This window comes from Epinephelus lanceolatus, chromosome 9, assembly GCF_041903045.1.
Source record: "Epinephelus lanceolatus isolate andai-2023 chromosome 9, ASM4190304v1, whole genome shotgun sequence".
Classification (NCBI taxonomy): domain Eukaryota; kingdom Metazoa; phylum Chordata; class Actinopteri; order Perciformes; family Serranidae; genus Epinephelus; species Epinephelus lanceolatus.
In genome coordinates this window covers 19,402,651-19,419,532 of record NC_135742.1, presented here as the reverse complement: position 1 = coordinate 19,419,532, position 16,882 = coordinate 19,402,651, and the positions used below count along the sequence as shown (strand labels likewise).

The 16,882-nt window shown below is 41.1% G+C and overlaps 1 protein-coding gene across 5 annotated transcripts in view; it reads left to right on the top strand.

Annotated features, from left to right (window-relative positions):
* The window catches only part of aopep (aminopeptidase O (putative)), a 98,768-nt gene that overhangs the window by 14,261 nt on the left and 67,625 nt on the right, over positions 1–16,882 (top strand). For all 5 annotated transcript variants that reach the window (XM_033619951.2, XM_078170648.1, XM_033619955.2 and 2 more), the window contains exon 7: positions 16,486–16,699. In XM_033619951.2, the coding sequence (XP_033475842.2) occupies positions 16,486–16,699 (214 nt within the window). The remainder of the gene's footprint in view (positions 1–16,485; positions 16,700–16,882) is intronic.

Below are 16,882 nucleotides of genomic sequence, written 5' to 3'. Positions count from 1 at the left end.
CGCATTTTTGTTGAGAAATGACCCAAGTGTTGAAACCGGGGCCTTTTTGGTTGTGTGGGTGATGAAGGTTTTGTTTTGCTTCGCTGCAGACAGGCTGATTCCTGTGCTTGTGTTTGTATGAATGCGCGTATTGTTCAAATACGGGTGTAAGGATGTGTGTTTAGAGCGATGGGATGACGTCAGAGGAATGCTAAAGAGATCATTTGTCATTGACTGTTATCTGCTTTTCTTTTTCCAGTGGGGAAATTACCACATTTTTTTAAGTTAACATGTTTTGATGTTTGGGTTGTCCTCATGCTATAGCTGTAATTGAGCCAGATTAATGTGTAATCCTGTTGGGTTTTTTCTTTGTGACGAGAGAAGGGAGGGCCGCCCCACACAACTTGATGATGGGCTCTGATAAACCCACACACACACATACTTAAATATATCTGTAACTTGACACGTCTCATTGCAAAAGGCCTGTTTGTGCAGCGTGTTTGTGTTGTTCTTTAAAAAACAGTGATGATTAAGGAAGCTGGTAATAAAAGTGCAAACATCTTTATTGCCAAAATAGTTTTCTCCCACCAAACCCATAATTTCCCCTGATGGTACATTTCTCCTGTTTTGTTTTTCTCCTTTTACGCAGCTCTCGCCTCACAGGGGGTGGCTGTCCGAAGAAATAGGGAGAAAAAAGGATCAAGTCGTTAAACTGCTTGTTCCTTTTTCAGTACAGCCAAACTAGGCAGCCATATAACTGTCACGGGCACTAGGTTAAAATTATGACTGGTGTATACCTCTTGACCTCTCTAAGTGGCACTGGAGGATTTTCAGCCTGACTTCAGTTGACTGCATTGTTTGTTTATGGGCCAGCAGGAAGTTACATTGGCCATTGGTCCCTGTTGGGAGGAAGTAGGGAGCTGAGGTGCCGGGGGGAGCCAGTACCCTGCAGGGTAATCCCCCCGTTGTCCTGGAGCTCTTTAGTGTACCACCTGAGCTCGTATTCATCTTTAATAGAACCAGACCAGTGTTTTTACATGTTTTAACCCATTAACTAGAAATCACATATTCCTCACGTTACTGCCAACCATTTCCCAAAGCATACCACAAGTTTTCTTGAGACTCTGGGTTTCATTAATGTCAGTATGGTAGGAGCTTTTGTTACATTGTGTTATTCACACATGGTAATGCAGCCTCAAGAGAGCGTATTTATTTCAGACTTGCTTCCAAACAGCAGCCTTTTTAATGCAAGAAACAACCGAATTCACATTACTGTCTTCACAAAACACGTTTGCTATATGTAGTTGTTACTCTTGTCAGCTTGTTTTTCCAAACACAGAGCATATGAATTATATGGTAACTGACTCTCAACTCTCAGCTATGCACTAACAATATAAGTTTTGTTATGAGATGTTAACAATAATGGATTATTAATTCTGCAAGTTGTTTTTTTATGGCATACCGAATGATTGGACACCGATGGTTCTTTTTAATTGAGGAAATAAATCAAAAACCTTGCAGACTTTACTAAGTGGTCAGTAATAATGAGATGAATCATGCCAAATCATCAGTGTTTAAAAGATAAAGCTGATCATTAAAGAAAGATAGTCAACCTCGAGGAAAGACATTGTTGCTTGTTACCATCTTAAATTGTAAGTAAATGAAATATAACAGCAGACCACAAGATGCAAATTAAAAAGATTAGATGTTAATCTTCACCTGCCCCAGTTTCTAACGAGTCTCACTTTTGTGCCTCACTGGTGATGATTCCCCATCACTTTGCACCCTTACTGAATTCCACCTCCTGCCTCCTTATTGACCTGTGTCGTCCCCCTTTTCTCTGTCCCTCCTTACTCCATTTCTTTCCCAGTCCTCCCACTGCTTGTCCTCCCCTCTTCCTTCTGACGTCTCAGTGGATTTCTTGCCTTTCTGCTCTCCTCTCCAGTTTGATCTGTGAAGTAACACTAGAAGTGTGCGACACAGCCCTGCTCTTTCAGGAGTCAGTTGGTGGGTTCGCGGCGGGGAGGGCGGGATGTGGGGGGTCGTATTTTTTGGCACGGGAGACAGCTGTTAATCAAATAGTCAAGGATGAGGTGTTTCTTTCTTCCCACCTTGAGTGGATCTCCCTCTCTTCTGTAGCCACACAAAAGAGCCTGGCGAGTTGAAAAGGCAGCTCCGCATGCCTGCACCTGGACAGAAGGAGAGGGAGTGTCCTGTGGACACTTTAAAAGTGATTGCAAGTAGTTAAGATTTTTAGATGAGCTTTATTTCTTTTCTCTACCAGTTCCCCTTGTTCCTCTGCTCGCCGCTTGCTGAACACACACGGGACAGCTCCAGAACCCCACAAGCGTTTGACACTGCTATCCATGTCTTCTTGCTTTCTCATCTCTTTTTCTTGGTCAGAACTTCCTCTGCGCTCTTAATGAAGATAACAGGGTCCAGTTAAGCAAGTGTTTTGTTAGTGCAGGAACATTCCTCTCTAGTTATCTCGGGCCTCTCAGCTTCCCTTCTCTATCTGCAGTATAGGTTTACCTGCTCTCCTACACTACCTTCTCACAACTGAAGGAGCCATCTTTAAACTCTTCCACTGCTTGACAGGAGAGGGTTATACAACCCCGATTCTATAGAAGTCTGTTATCCTTTTCCATATACAGTGGGGAAATGAGTATTCAACACCTCAAATTTTTCCCCATACACATTTTTCCAATGCAGCTATTCACATAAACTTTAAACCAGCCATTAGTGTTAACTCAATAAAACGACATTGAAAAGAAATCGTAACATTTTCAAAGTGAAATGACACAGGAAAAAGTATTGAGCATGCTAATTGAAATGTATTTAATACTTGGAGAAGCCTTTGTTCACAATGCCAGTTTCAGGATACTTCCTGTATAAAGAAATAATCTCTTACAGTGTTGAGATGGGATTTTGGCCCATCTTTTCACACAGACAGTCTTTAAATCTTTAAGACAACTTTAAAATGCAATTTCACTTTCAAAACTTTGACAACTTCTGTCCTCAGTTCCCAAATGCGCACTGAGTGTCGTTAAAAGAAAAAGCTTAAAAGGTGATGTAGCACAGTTGTAAACATGCCCCTGCCCCAACTTCTTTCAACCAAACTCAGAATGAGTGCATATTCACTAGAAAACAATAAAGCTGATCAGTTTGAACATAAAATATCTTGTCTTTACACTGAGTACAGTTGAATATGTGTCGAAAAGCATTTGCAGATTCTGTTCAGATATGATCAGAAAACAATGAATGCATGCTAGTTTCCAAATTTTATATTCATGACAGGATGAATGTGCAGCATTGCTCAAAATTATAACCACTGTCGCATATGCTGTATTTTCCCAGGTGCCATATATGCGTCCATTGTCATCAGTGGTTGATGAGTTATGGTGCGCTGCTTTGAACTGCCCTCAGATGTGAACCTGCTGGCAACAGCTGGCATATAGTACTGCATTTAACAGTAACACAGACACACTGTGCCATAACTCTGGATTAGAGGCTGTGGAAAGACAGGCCTGTCACTGCACACCCATTCTACTAACTAATGGATGATTCCACAGGACCCATTCCCTGGAGTGATGGATGGGTCCACTGCATGGCATAGGGGATGCTGCTGCTGCTCTTGGTGTGCATCCTGGGGCGTGTGTGTGGTAGTGGAACCTAGAGGCTGAGGGTAATTTCATTTGTCTGTGCAAAGCCAGACGGCTTAATGTCCGTGGGACCTCTGCGCTGAACCGGCCAAAATGAGATATTTGAAACAAAGTGCTGTGAAATGCTCGGTGGTAATGCTTCCGATGTCTGGGTTTGCTTTTAGCCTTGGGGAGAGAGCTCTGCTTCAAGCTGGTCCACCAGTTGCTTTTGCAATGGGCTGTTTTTATCCTCACTAGGAGCAGGGCTCTATGGATGGCAGTGTTGGTCTGCTAGTCTGTCGAGTGGTCGTCTTGGCTGAAATTTATATTATTTATATATAAAACTCTTAAATGCAATGTCATGAAATTCTGTACAGACATACATTGACATTCAGGGAATAAGTCTGCGTGACTTAACTGATCCACTGACAGGTCAAAGTTACATCTATCCTGTGAAAAATTTCAAAATCTACTACTTCGATTGGCACAAAATGTGGTATAGACATCCATTTGGGAAAAAGAAGCAAAAATAACCATCTCAGAAGAGGAATGGCTGAACATCTGCAAAACTCAAATGAGCACTTCAAGTTCTGGTTATTGGAGGGAATTTACATGGAAAAACATGATTAGATTTTTTATCACCCCAAAAATTAAACAATCTAAGAAAGGCCAACCAAGCTATGGACGGTGCTGGCGGGAGTGTGGAAACTCCCAGGCAGACCACTTCCATGTTTTCTGGGACTGCCCAATTATACAACCTTACTGGCGAGATGTAGTAGACAAAATTAAATTAATAATGGGTTTCGAGTTTGAACATGATTTTTGTACAGTTTACCTTGGCAATATCTCCTCCGCAATGAATGCTTGGGACAAATATTTGGTTAAAATAATGTTAGCAGCCAGTAAAAAAGCTATAACAAGACGGTGGCTAACTAAAGAATACCCATCAAGAGAGGAGTGGATTGGTATTGTAAAAGAAATATATAATATGGAGAAGCTGACTTTTTCCTTGAACCTGTGTATGGACAGATTTACTAAATACTGGAGGAAATACATAGCTCACCTTGAATAGCTGACCCTGCACTGTAAAAGGAGATAATCAATAAACACCTCTGTAACCGGTGTTTATTGTATACCTATGTGAAAACCTTTTTGCTCTGTTTTGATGTGGATATATAAAAATAAAGTTAAAAAAAATGTGGTATAGACATTAATGGTTCCTAGACAATCCTAATGATGTTGGTGGTCATCTTTTTCTCTTGCCACCATTTGCTTTATGTTTGTAAGTTAAAAGAATACCTCAGCCCCATAAAAGATCATTTGTATATCAATTTCTCACCCTGTGTTACACTGAATTTGTCAAAAAAAAAAAAAAAAAAAAAAGTTTTTCTCACATGCCTTCTGTGAAGGAAGAATCCAAAATCGAAGAAAATTCTTGATGGACTAAAGTCAGATTAAGATTCAGACAACTTTATTAATCCCACTAGGGGGCAATTTGTTTGAACAGCTTGCCTTTCACACATACGATAACATAGCATACAGTAACATGTAGACACATAAATAGATGAGTAAAAAAATATAAAAACAGAAATGGTCCAAGGAGTTCAGTGGAACAAAGGATTCTATAAATAAATGCTAGAAAGTTGATTGAATATACAGAGAATTTAAAAGATGAATTGCAGAGGGAATAAAAGATATTGATTAGCAGTTACAAGCAGGTAAAATGTAACGATGCCCTGATGTAACAGAGAGAATTTGCCTGCAAGAACACGTCCAGTAGAAGCTAAATTACTTGTGGCTTTCTGGAGGATTTGTTGGTTGCAAAAACTGGCAGCAGATAGCGTGGTCTGCATTTAACAATAGCAAAACTATATAACTATATAATTAAAACTGAACTAAAAGTGAACTTTATCTATGCTCTGTTCAAAGCCAGACTTCATTAACAAAAACAGTAATTTTACCTTGCTGAACACGGGAGCTGCTGATCTACCGCTGCCTGTATTAGTTCGTAAGTTTGTGTTATTGTGTGACCGTAGTGTTCTTTAGTCTCAGTTCAGATTCACCAAAGTCATGCAATAACACAAGCAAACTAACTGATTGAGGCAGTGATAGACCAGCAGTTCCTGTGTTCAGCAAGGTAAAATTACTGTTTTTCTCAGTCCTGATCCTGTAAGTTCATTTAGCTCCTTTAACTTTAGATTATATTGTAGTTATGCTATGTAGCGTGTGAAATAGAGTATGGTGAATGTGCTAGGAAAGGTAGTATCAGCCCTGTTTCTACCTGGAGCTCGCATGTACGGAGCCTGGGTTTGGTTGAAGATGGCAGTGCTGTTTGGACTGAGAAAGCCATGTGTAAGTAAGGAGGAAGTCCAGGAAGAGGAAGGTTATTTAAGTGTGGGAGTGGCCTATTTGAATCCATTTTGTTTGAGGCCATGCGGCAAGGTGAGTGTGTTTGCTGATCCTGTAAGTTTATTTAGCTCCTTTAACTTTAGCTTATACTGTAGTTATGCTATGTAGCGTGTGAAATAGAGTGTGGTGAATGTGCTAGGAAAGGTAGAATCAGCCCTGCTTCTACCTGGAGCTCGCATGTACGGAGCGTGGGTTTGGTTGAAGGTGGCATTGCTGTTTGGGCTGAAAAAGCCATGCGTAAGTAAGGTAAAAGAGGTTATTGGGTTGGTGCAGGGAGGGGAGCAGTGAGACCTGGCATTAGGGGAGTGTCTCTGGGACGCTAGAGATCACTGTCTAGCCTCCTGGAGGTGTCGTGGGACCAACTAGACGAAACACTGGTGAAAGAAGGTTCCCACCCGATGACCCCAATGACATGCTAGTTATCACTGCTCATTGGTTTGTATAGTTAAACCTTGCCATATTAGCTTATCATAGGGCTTAGGTTTTTCACTTAGTGTTGATCCTTTCTCTAGAGCACAAACTTCTTGTGTTTATTTGAATTACTGTTTTTCTCAATAGAGTCTGGCTCTGAAGAGAGCTTATTAAAGTTTACTGTCAGTTCAGTTTTAAACAGTAAGATTTTAGTAACTAATTCATGTGTTTTGGAAGTGCTGAGCATACGACTGGATAAAGGCGACTTGGATTATACTGAACGAGTTGTGTGAGAATTTGCAAACCGATGTTTTGTTATGTACGTAGGCGTTTTTTGGTCTTAGTGTTGTAAATGCCTGAAGTTTTCTTCACAGATTCAACCTATTGCTGGATGAGTAATTAATAATAGAGAATATTGCTAGTCTCATATGTAGGCATTCTAGTTTACAGTCACTTTTTGGCTGCATTCCTCTCCCTGTTAATACCTGTTGATTGTTCTTGTACCTTGTTACAGTACTTGTCAAGTGATCTCTGTGTACATTCTTTCCGGCGATTATCTATTGTGGTATTGTGTAAATGTGTTGTTGCAGAAGTATTTATATCAAACACCTTCAGCCCACGCTGCATTCATCAGCCGCAGGTTTTTCTCTGACAGACTAGCAGCCCGGCCAGGTGGCAGCCTGAAACCTCTGTATTGGAGACAGCTCTGCTCACTGGCTAATTTCACTTCGATCTCGCCCTCATCCGTCTTTCCATTCTGTCAAACACTTCTTCTGTAGCCCCGCAGTACTGAGCGGTCTCACTTTCCATCTCCTCACTGTCTCATTCTCTCGCGTTACGTAAGAGAGAAGAAAAAAATTAGCCTATTTATTACCCTACAGGCAAGAAAATGTCTCAAATCATAATCCTGTGAAATAGATTTGCCCTGTCTTTTTCATTGAGGTGGTAGTGGGAGCCAAAAGAGGCTTCTGAGTGCTGTGTGATGAGTGATGGGGTTTGCATGCAAATAGCTGCAGTGATACAGGAATGTGGGTTATGTCACGTAAATGTCATGTTGACACCTCCCTTAGGCTGATTGACAGGGGCTTGTTGTAGCCAGATCAACTCATAGTGCACTGCATTAATGCTCATTAAAACATTGCACACCCCTCTTTGTATCAATCTCATTAAATTGTATGAAGACAGTATAGGCTTGTAAAACTATGATTTTTTTGTGTTTTTTGGGTCAGAACAAGATTTCTTCTTACCTTGTTGCCACCTATTGCTTGTTTAGGTGTTCTCTTGAAAGTGTCAGCGTTTCCCATTCACAGAGATTTCTCGCTGTTTGGTCTCCAGTATATCGGCAACATGCCAGCATTCAGCTAGAAAGAGAGCTCATCGTTACAGACAAATAAGTGCGTTTAAATCTGTGCTCTAGCATCCTACACACGCACACACACACACACACACACACACATATACACACAAACACACACTTAAGAACATTCCTCTGGCGTGACATCAGTTTTTGGACTCTGCACTAAACATGGAACAAACTGCACTGTGGATTGTTTTACTGTTAAGAGATCAGATGGATCAGACATCTGCTATCACTTCCCAGCTGATACGGATTCAAAGTAGATTTGCTGAAAGTATGTGGGTGTGTATTTGTGTGTGTGTGGATGTGCATGTCGGTGCCTGAGACTCTCTGCTGGTTTATGTGGGTGCTCTGTTATGACTGTACCTTATACAGCTATTGCGTCTTCATGTATGCCTCTGTGTGTGCACGCAGACATTCTTGACCTCATCAGGCTATGACACAGAGGGATCCCATGATACAAACTCGACCTGCTTAGAGCCAGCTATCTATGTATGCATGAATGGGCTTTTAAGATTAAGCACTTGAGAACAACTAGAAACTAAAGCCTAACCTTGAAACCTGCCACTTATTTCTCATGCGCCGGCACTACAAAGCCTCATTTTCTCCAGACTCGAGCGGCAGAGTCGCCTCCTTGTTCCTGATGACCTCTGATATCTTTTCTGCTATTTATTTTCGGGCTCTGATGCGATGCAGTGTATGTGGGTGGGGCGGCTCTCTGGGGGCCCCGGCCTGGCCCCCGTTCATGTGATCAGGCCCTACATGGTGTGGCATTTGGCCTGGCCCTGTGGGGCCCCGTCTGGGAGCAGAGAGCTGATCTGCAGCCAGCCTGGAATGCCAGACATTTGAAGTCAGACTTGTTAAAAAAGAACGAAGGGTGGTAGGAGTTTGGTCAAATAGGCCCCTGTGTCTAAAATAGCCCACAGACTCTGTCGGAGAGGGAGGGAAAGGAGACAAAGCTTCTTCCCGTAAGCTGACATTAGCAAAGGCCAGCCCTCCAACCTTTGCTTGAATACAAAAGAATAGACAAAGTTGTAATTTGCGTGCTTGTTGTCTCTTGTGTGACTTTTGTCTATTTCCTTACCTGTCTGTCATTGTGTCTTAAAAGTGTTCCATAACTGCAGATCCATACAGAAGCATGCAAACAATGTGTGAAATTTTACCAGCGACGCTGTAACAGCATCTGTGTCACACTGGTTCAGCAGTTCAACAGTTATTACACGAGGGAGTTGACAAGGCATTTGGGGAAAAAGCAAAACTCATCACGCTGAGTGACAGACAAAAGGATGCTCACCTTCTTTCTCTCCTCTTCTCTTCTGGCTTTCTTCCTCTCCCAATTAATTTCTATGAGATAATCATAAGCTTTCTAAATTTCTTTTTCTTTCTGTTGTCATTTTCATATTTGTCTCTTCATGTTGTTGAATTTTATGCCTTTCTGTACTTTGTTTTTCTTTCTCCCACTCTCTCATTTACACATGCAGTACAGTGCACTCTCTGCTCTCATCATCTTTTTCCATGTCCCTCTGTCTCATGGGGCTGTTTTACTGGTGTCCCAGCTATGAGCTTAGCTGGGCTAGGGATGTCAATTACAGGACTATGATCGGGCCCCTGCTGCATTATGCATGGAAGTGTCCCGCTGGGGAAAAAATGGCCTACAGCCAGGAACGATGGATGGAAGGATGGAGGGATGAATAATGGATGGAGAGATGGAGGAGCGAAACACTATTGCAATCTGTGTCTCACCAAATTGAAGACTTGCCCTGGCTCACACCTCTGAAGCTCATGGCCAAGTCACCCTGGGTGACTCAGAGTTGCGAGGTTGTCGTGTCAAAAAGCACAGGAGGGCTTTAATCAGTATTTCATTTTGTTCGTGGAGACCCAATGGGGTACCGCCATCAGAAAGGTCACCTTAGGTCTTTTGTCTGTTATTCTATATGCAGACAGCCTCTCATCGTGATCAGTTTTGTTTATCGCCCTCTGGATATGAATTCATAGCAGTGTTTGTAAGCCTTTACATATAAAAAAAGTAGAGTGTTTGCCTGCAAGTGTCTGAGTGCGAGTGCTTGTGCACATATTTTCTGAGTGTACTCCTGCATAGTTTTCTCCAAGCCTTAAGACATAACCACGATGGCAATGAAGAACAGGAAATATAATTACAGTAGTGACTAAAATTTATGTTTGACATCTAATTAAATGTCAAACATTGTAATTCCGTGTCTTTAATGTGTTGTTCAGAAGAGTATGATTAGAGAAGTGGAGAAGAGTAAATCTGTATTACAACTGAAGGGCAATTTGTCACACAGCCACTGAACCCATCAATTAAAAAACAAACAGAGATCACAAAAAAAATCTTAATTGATTTACAAGCTCTAAAGGTGACAGTGGCCAAATTTGAATCAGACATACCCTCATTACACAGTTATCAGAAAATGATTAGTCACCCTGATGAGACAGTCAAGGCCAAATTAGTCTTTTTTTTGCTATCACCTGTCAGTGTCTTTGTTCCTTTTATTTATATAGCATACATCATGTCTGTGAATAGACTTTGTTCTCTTAATCAGAATTTCCCGTCGTAAAGTCGGTAACACAGGTAAAAAAGGGAACTATTGGACGTGGAGGGCGACTTAGGTCTTCCAGTTGAGTCTCTAACATACCAAGCTGACAGTCGGCCATTGGTCGATGTCAGGCTGACAGTGGGTGCCTGTTGCCCTCATTTTGGTGGTGTGTCTGCACCGTTGGCACTAGTTGGTCCTTGTTGGCTTTTTTCAGCCAGTTCGGCATGTTGAATTGGAGACGCCGGAGCCCGTCGGTGACAGACTACCTGTTAAGGAGGAGAGGTCTACTATCGTGGGTATCGGTCAGAATGTATTAGCCACTGAAACTTTCCTTTTGCACACAAAGGTCTATTTTATTTCCAAATTCAGATTGCAATTACACATGAAAGGGGGGAGCAAACACACATGGGTTTGAGTCTAAAAGAAATGTACAAAACTATAAACTAAAGAAAGGGTAAATAATGCTCAATGCTTAAACTAGTCATACACAGGATACACTTAGGATAAAGAAACTGCTTTCCAGCACTGTTGCTCCATGTGATGGTGAAGAAAGTGAGTGAAACAGTGTTCAGGGTTTAAATAGGGGTGAACAAGTGAACTCAGTCAGGTTAATGAGTGAACAAAGAGTGAAAGGAACCAATCAGTGCTGAGGAAAGGGTAGGAACGGAAGTGAGGTAAAGAAAGCACTGCCTGCATTATTTATTCTCATGCAGGCGCAGAACATACATGCTAGTTGGTCGTTGACTGTAGTCTTTGCAGTGTGTTCATGTGCAACTTTCTGTCTGAGACACAGGCAACCTTCGTCGCTACGTCTTTGTTATCAGTTTGGTGTGTCAGGGCTTGAAAACATCATCATTTATTGCAGTATTTTGGTGTGATTTATATAATTAGGATGAGTTTTGTTTTAATTTCCATGGACTCTCAATGTTAAAAACAATTGTATAACAATGGCTGAAGAAGAAGAAGATCAAGACAATGGATAAATGAGTACAATGATAAAATCACCATTTCAGTTTAGGTGATGAGCATAAAAGAAATCAGACAATGTCCACTTTGTAAATGTGTTGTCAACAAGTGTGTGATGCCAAGACGTGGAGGGGTGGAAGCTGTTTGAGAGTTGCATTATTATCACTTAATGCTTGATTGATTGTAATTGTTGGTGTAATCAGCAGCTTTGGTAAATCATTTGTTTTGTGAGTCACATTTGCATATTTGCAAAACAGAAAATTTGGAAGCACATTGTGCAATGCAGACAGTATTTGCTTACAAATTAATGTCTAATACCGTATTTGGAAGCAGCTCAGAAACTGTTGATTGGTAATCAGGGACAAACACTGAGCCCCACAGCAGACTCAGACCTATAGTGGAGATGAAAGGTGTATACACATGTGCAGGTGCTACATATGCATGAGGGTGTGTGAAAGTCCTCTCATGCATGTATCCCTGACAGGTCCCTGATGTCAACTAATGTCAGTCAGTGTATCAGTGAATGTGAAAGATGCTGTTGTTATTCATCCCCACCATGGTGGGATGACACTATTTGTCACTGTAGTGATGGATTCCGCATCCCTCAGAGGAGCATGTGCAAGCGCCGTCTCTGAAAGGCTGTCTTTGTGTTTCACACTCACTCACTCACACACACACAGATGCACACATATAACGCACTGCTGGAACTGACAACAAAGGCGTGCTTATCCAATTGTGGGGGAATAAGATTAGGCTACAAAGAAACTCATAAGGCTAATGTTAGCATCTCCTGCTCCAGTGAGAGCTTTTGTTTGTGTAATCAGGAAAAACATGGGATTAGATTTGAGATGCTGTCTAGGAAATTATGCCCATAAGGCCCTTTTGTATGATGTTGACATGTTCCTAAGTAACAGGAGGCAATGGCCTGCCTTCTGTCTGATAAAACAATCCTCAGGGAAATAAAGAGTAGCCTATTTGTGTTGTTCAGACATCTGATTTTGTTTTCCACCAAAATAGACTGTCTGGCAGACCCGGCCGAACCTGTCTTTACTCACTGTTTGCCTTTATAATTGACTTTTCATCATAATTAGGTTGTGGCAAGGAAAGAAAATAACTCTTCTGTCATCTGGTGTTTTAAGATGCTAATCTTCTCTTGATGAGAGCAGCTCATTTTACAGCTTACTATAATTCATCAATAGCAGCAATATGTGGGCTTATTGTGGCTGTGGGAGTAGGCTGTCAATCCAACAGGTGAAGTAATTGTTGCTGCTGTGCCTCCGCATTTGGAAGTAGAAACACTCTTTATTCTTTTTAGACGGAAGTACTATGATGTGTGGTATTAAACACAGAATAAAGGCAGTTCCTCTGTAATGTGGAGGAATTTTTAACATATTTGACAGAGTAGTAGCATGGTAGGACCCTTTGAAAAATGCTTTCCAGTTGAGACATGTCGTTTGTAATAAATTCTCCCACCAAACTCAGGTCAATAGTGGCTGGGACACTTAAGATCGAGAGAGTGTGAAAGAAACTCTAGACAATCCAGTGTTGTTATATGGGCCAGGAGAGAGAGACACCATTCATTAGCACCTCTGTGACCCCTCACCCATTCTTCTATTGAAGAATAGCCTGCCTCTCACGCACAGTCGGCCCTAAGCCCCTCAGGGCACCCAGAGCCCGTTACATAAGACACAAGTAAAGAATGCTCCAGAAAAGTCTTCAGCCATGACCTTGGCTTTGGCGGAGCACTCCTATTGGTCCTGTTGGACCAGCACTGTCTCATGGTTAAAAGTCACATGTCCTGTGTTCCTGTGTCAATGTGAATGTGAGAGTCTGCAGTTTGAATGTTTCAGACAGTTCTTGTGTAATGAAATGGATATGGCTGCAACTACAAGGTGGTTTAAAATGGTAAATGTAACTTAGTTATCCCTCGAGCCGTGGTGTCAACGTGGCAGTGTTGGTCTGTCGGACCACCACTTTGGTCCAGACTGAAATATCTCTGATTTTTTTGGATGGATTCCATGAAATTTGGTGCAGACAGTTATGGTTACCAGACAATGTATCCACACCAGCTTTGGTGAGTCCCACACTTTTTCTGTGGTGTTACTGGCAGGTTGACATTTTAGTTTTTAATGAAATGTATATAACAGCTATTGGATGAATTGCTATAAAATTTGGTACACACATGTATGTTCTCCTCGGGACAAATTATATTTACTTTGGTGGTCCCTTAACTTTCCATCTATTGATGACGTATATGACAAAACAGTAATGGTATCCCCATCGGCTTCAACTGCACTTTGTGTTAGTTTAGTGCACAGATGTCAGAAGAGAACTGGATACAGCGTTGGGGGCGAGGCCCTGTTTATTCCAATGAAAGTTGCTCAGTGGCCATGACACCAAATAAGTTAAACTCCCTAGGTATAAAATTACCTGGATCTTGGGACCCATATAGCAAGCACACTAGAGACTTCTGCCAGCTAAACTTTCGTGAGCTTAAGTCGAGAGATTTGATTGTGTGATTTTCAAAAACTTTATCGGACCAAATGTTATTGGATCAAATATTCTACAAATCCTGATTGAAGTCATGTGTCCACTGACTACAGACGCCTCTGTCACAATGTAAGTCTACAGGAAAATATCTTTTTGGACTCAGTGGCATCACGTGATGGACCTAGAGGTTGTAGTTACACAGTTTGGCCACTATGTGAAATTGGCTCCAAAGCCCAGCGCTGTTCATGGGGGCTTGGTTTAGACGTAATAAGCAAATGCTAGCATGCTAACATGCTACACTAATATGTTGAACATTGTAAATATTATACTACTGAACACCAGCATGTTAGCATTGTCATTGTGAGCATGTTAGCTTGATGATGTCAGCATTTAGCTTAAAGCACCACTGTGCCTTACACAGCTGCTAGCATGCTTGTAGACTTTTAGCCTGGTCAGTGTATTCTAATGGATATTGATCTTGTAAAAAAAAAACCTGAAAGAAAGACTTGTCTTCAGAATACTTTTTAAAATTATTTCAATATATTAACATGAAAACAATCACAACTTCCAACATGTTGCATAATTTATTAGAAAGGTGTTACTACACCACAATTTTACCAGCAAACTCAACACTGTATACTTGTATTTGAATGAGGTGTGTTCCCGTGCCAGTCCTATTTCAGCAGCTCATATTCTGCTGGCAACACTCGTGCAGTGAAAGAAACTTTCCAAACCCTCATCAAACCTAAAATGTACCTCCTTGATTGAGAAGAAAGGAAAAGTTGAGTTGAAAAGGAGTAAAACCACATTCTCTACTTAGCCTTTTTCAATCAGATATCTAAAAGGAACATTAGGGGAAACCGTTGTCCATATAGAATAGTATTTACCAGCTCACATTTGCAAACCATTATGCTGGAATTTAGCTGCACACGGCCTTGTCATTTCCTCTTTAATTTTGGTTGGTTCAGAGCTTTGATAAACTGCTGTTATTGGCTGAAAAGCTTAATGAGGCTTTTGAATGGTTGTGGAGTAAGAAACACACACACACACACACACACACACACAGGCGCTGCTAATACTATCCCTTTATATAAGCAAAAATAGCCTCTTATCTTTGGCATTACAAAAAGCACTCTAAGGCTTTTTTTTTTTGCACTGAACTTTGAACTTTGCACATACAATATAATATAAGCACACAACAGTTTCTAGTTTCTATTCACATACATTTCAGGTGCACATAATCTGAAATTTGATCATACCCATTACCAGATGTTTAATTTCCTTGTGAGAAGAGAGCGAGCTAAATCTCAATTAACTCGCTTGCTCAATAAATCAGTGAATAATTAACTTCAGTAATTACAGATGCTTATAATTTACTAAATACAGTCATATATCAAGCTTTGTTCCCAATCATTTCATTTTCATCTCTATCAAGATGTTAAAGTGAAAGGATTTGGTTCATAATTACCTTGTATTGTAAATCCCTCCTTAAAGGGGACCTATTGTGCTTCTGCTTATGTTGTGTCGTATATATAATGTTATATATAATAGGTGTCAGATGTTCATATTAAACATGGCCAAAGTTTCAAATGACGAGGTAAGCATATGTAAAACTAATCCCTGTGAGCAAAAACCTCAGGCTTCAGACTGTCCTGAATCTCTACAAGCTGACGTCAGATCATGAAAGATTTCTTTATATGGTCATCTGCTTCAGGCACACTACTGCAAGTGTTTACATTACCTACACCGCTACATGTAGCTACATGCTAACGTCAGGGAAATCTGTAAAGAAGCTTTTATTGCTTATTTTTCACAGTAGAAAGTGCTGCTATACTGTGTTATAGTCATTCTCCTGCAGCCATGATGGTGCAGAGACATTGAGCACATATACACAGAAGACCTAGAGGCACTGATCAGTTGGAGCAGACGAGGCTTTTCAACATTAAACCATGTGAACATGTTCTACTAGAAACCAACAATACAAGTATGAACCTGAAAATGAGCATAACGGGTCCCCTTTAAACCTTAATTTTGCAGCATTGCCTTGAAGCCACATTTAAAAACAAAGTTAAAGAGGAGGACAGGGAGCTTTCTTGCCTTGATGATCTATAACAGCTGGGCAAAACCTCTCAGAAATTTAATTTTTTTTAATTTTACCCATTGTTGGTTGACAATTTCAGTCCAGGGAACATGATGTGCTTGCTTGATGTTTGCACAGGGCAGCTGGGTTTGGCAAGAGCACTTGATGAGCAAGCTGCCCTTTGCTAATAATAATGTAGAAGCTGGAGAAAGGGATGGGCAGTTAGTGACTCCCTTACTCATTACAACGCACACATGTTGGTTTGTCTAACTGTACATGGCGTGTTAGGGCCAAATTTTCTGCAATCATAGGTGTGTGGAACATTACCTCACTAACGGTTTGATCTTTTTGCAGGGCTGTACAGTATTCATTTCATTTACACAGTTGCCTCTTGTCCCCTCTTTATTTTCTCGTCTTTCTCTTACTTCCTGAACCTTGATTCTAAAAACATTTTTATTTTCCCCATCTCCTAATCCTTGTGTCCTTTATATCCCTTACTCCCTCGCTCATTTCTCACTCTTTTCCTCCCCTTGTGTAATTTATTTCTGGCTTTTTCCCACTTATTCATCTTATATTTCTGTCATTTGTCTTCCCCAGCCCCCATATAATTTTCCTGTCCCAGAGTGTGCTGTGCGCTGGACGTCCTGGTTCTGGAGAGAACGGCCTGTCTCTGTGTGGCTCCAGGATATGCCATGAGATCGCTCACTCCTGGTTCGGCCTGGTTATTGGAGCCAGAGACTGGACTGAGGAATGGATCAGCGAGGGCTTTGCCACCTACCTGGAGGATATTATCTGGGCCCAAGCACAACACGTACGGTACAATTTCTGCCTGATGATTGTAGTTTACTACAGCTATTTTAAAAAAGTCAATAATGGTGGCCTTTTTAGACTGTAACCCCAGGTAGACAAACATTTTAAATTGCAATATGAGCTTTCAGATACACCAGTTGAGCCCAGTTTGCTGTGGCCATCTTGAGGAAGTCGAGTCAATGAA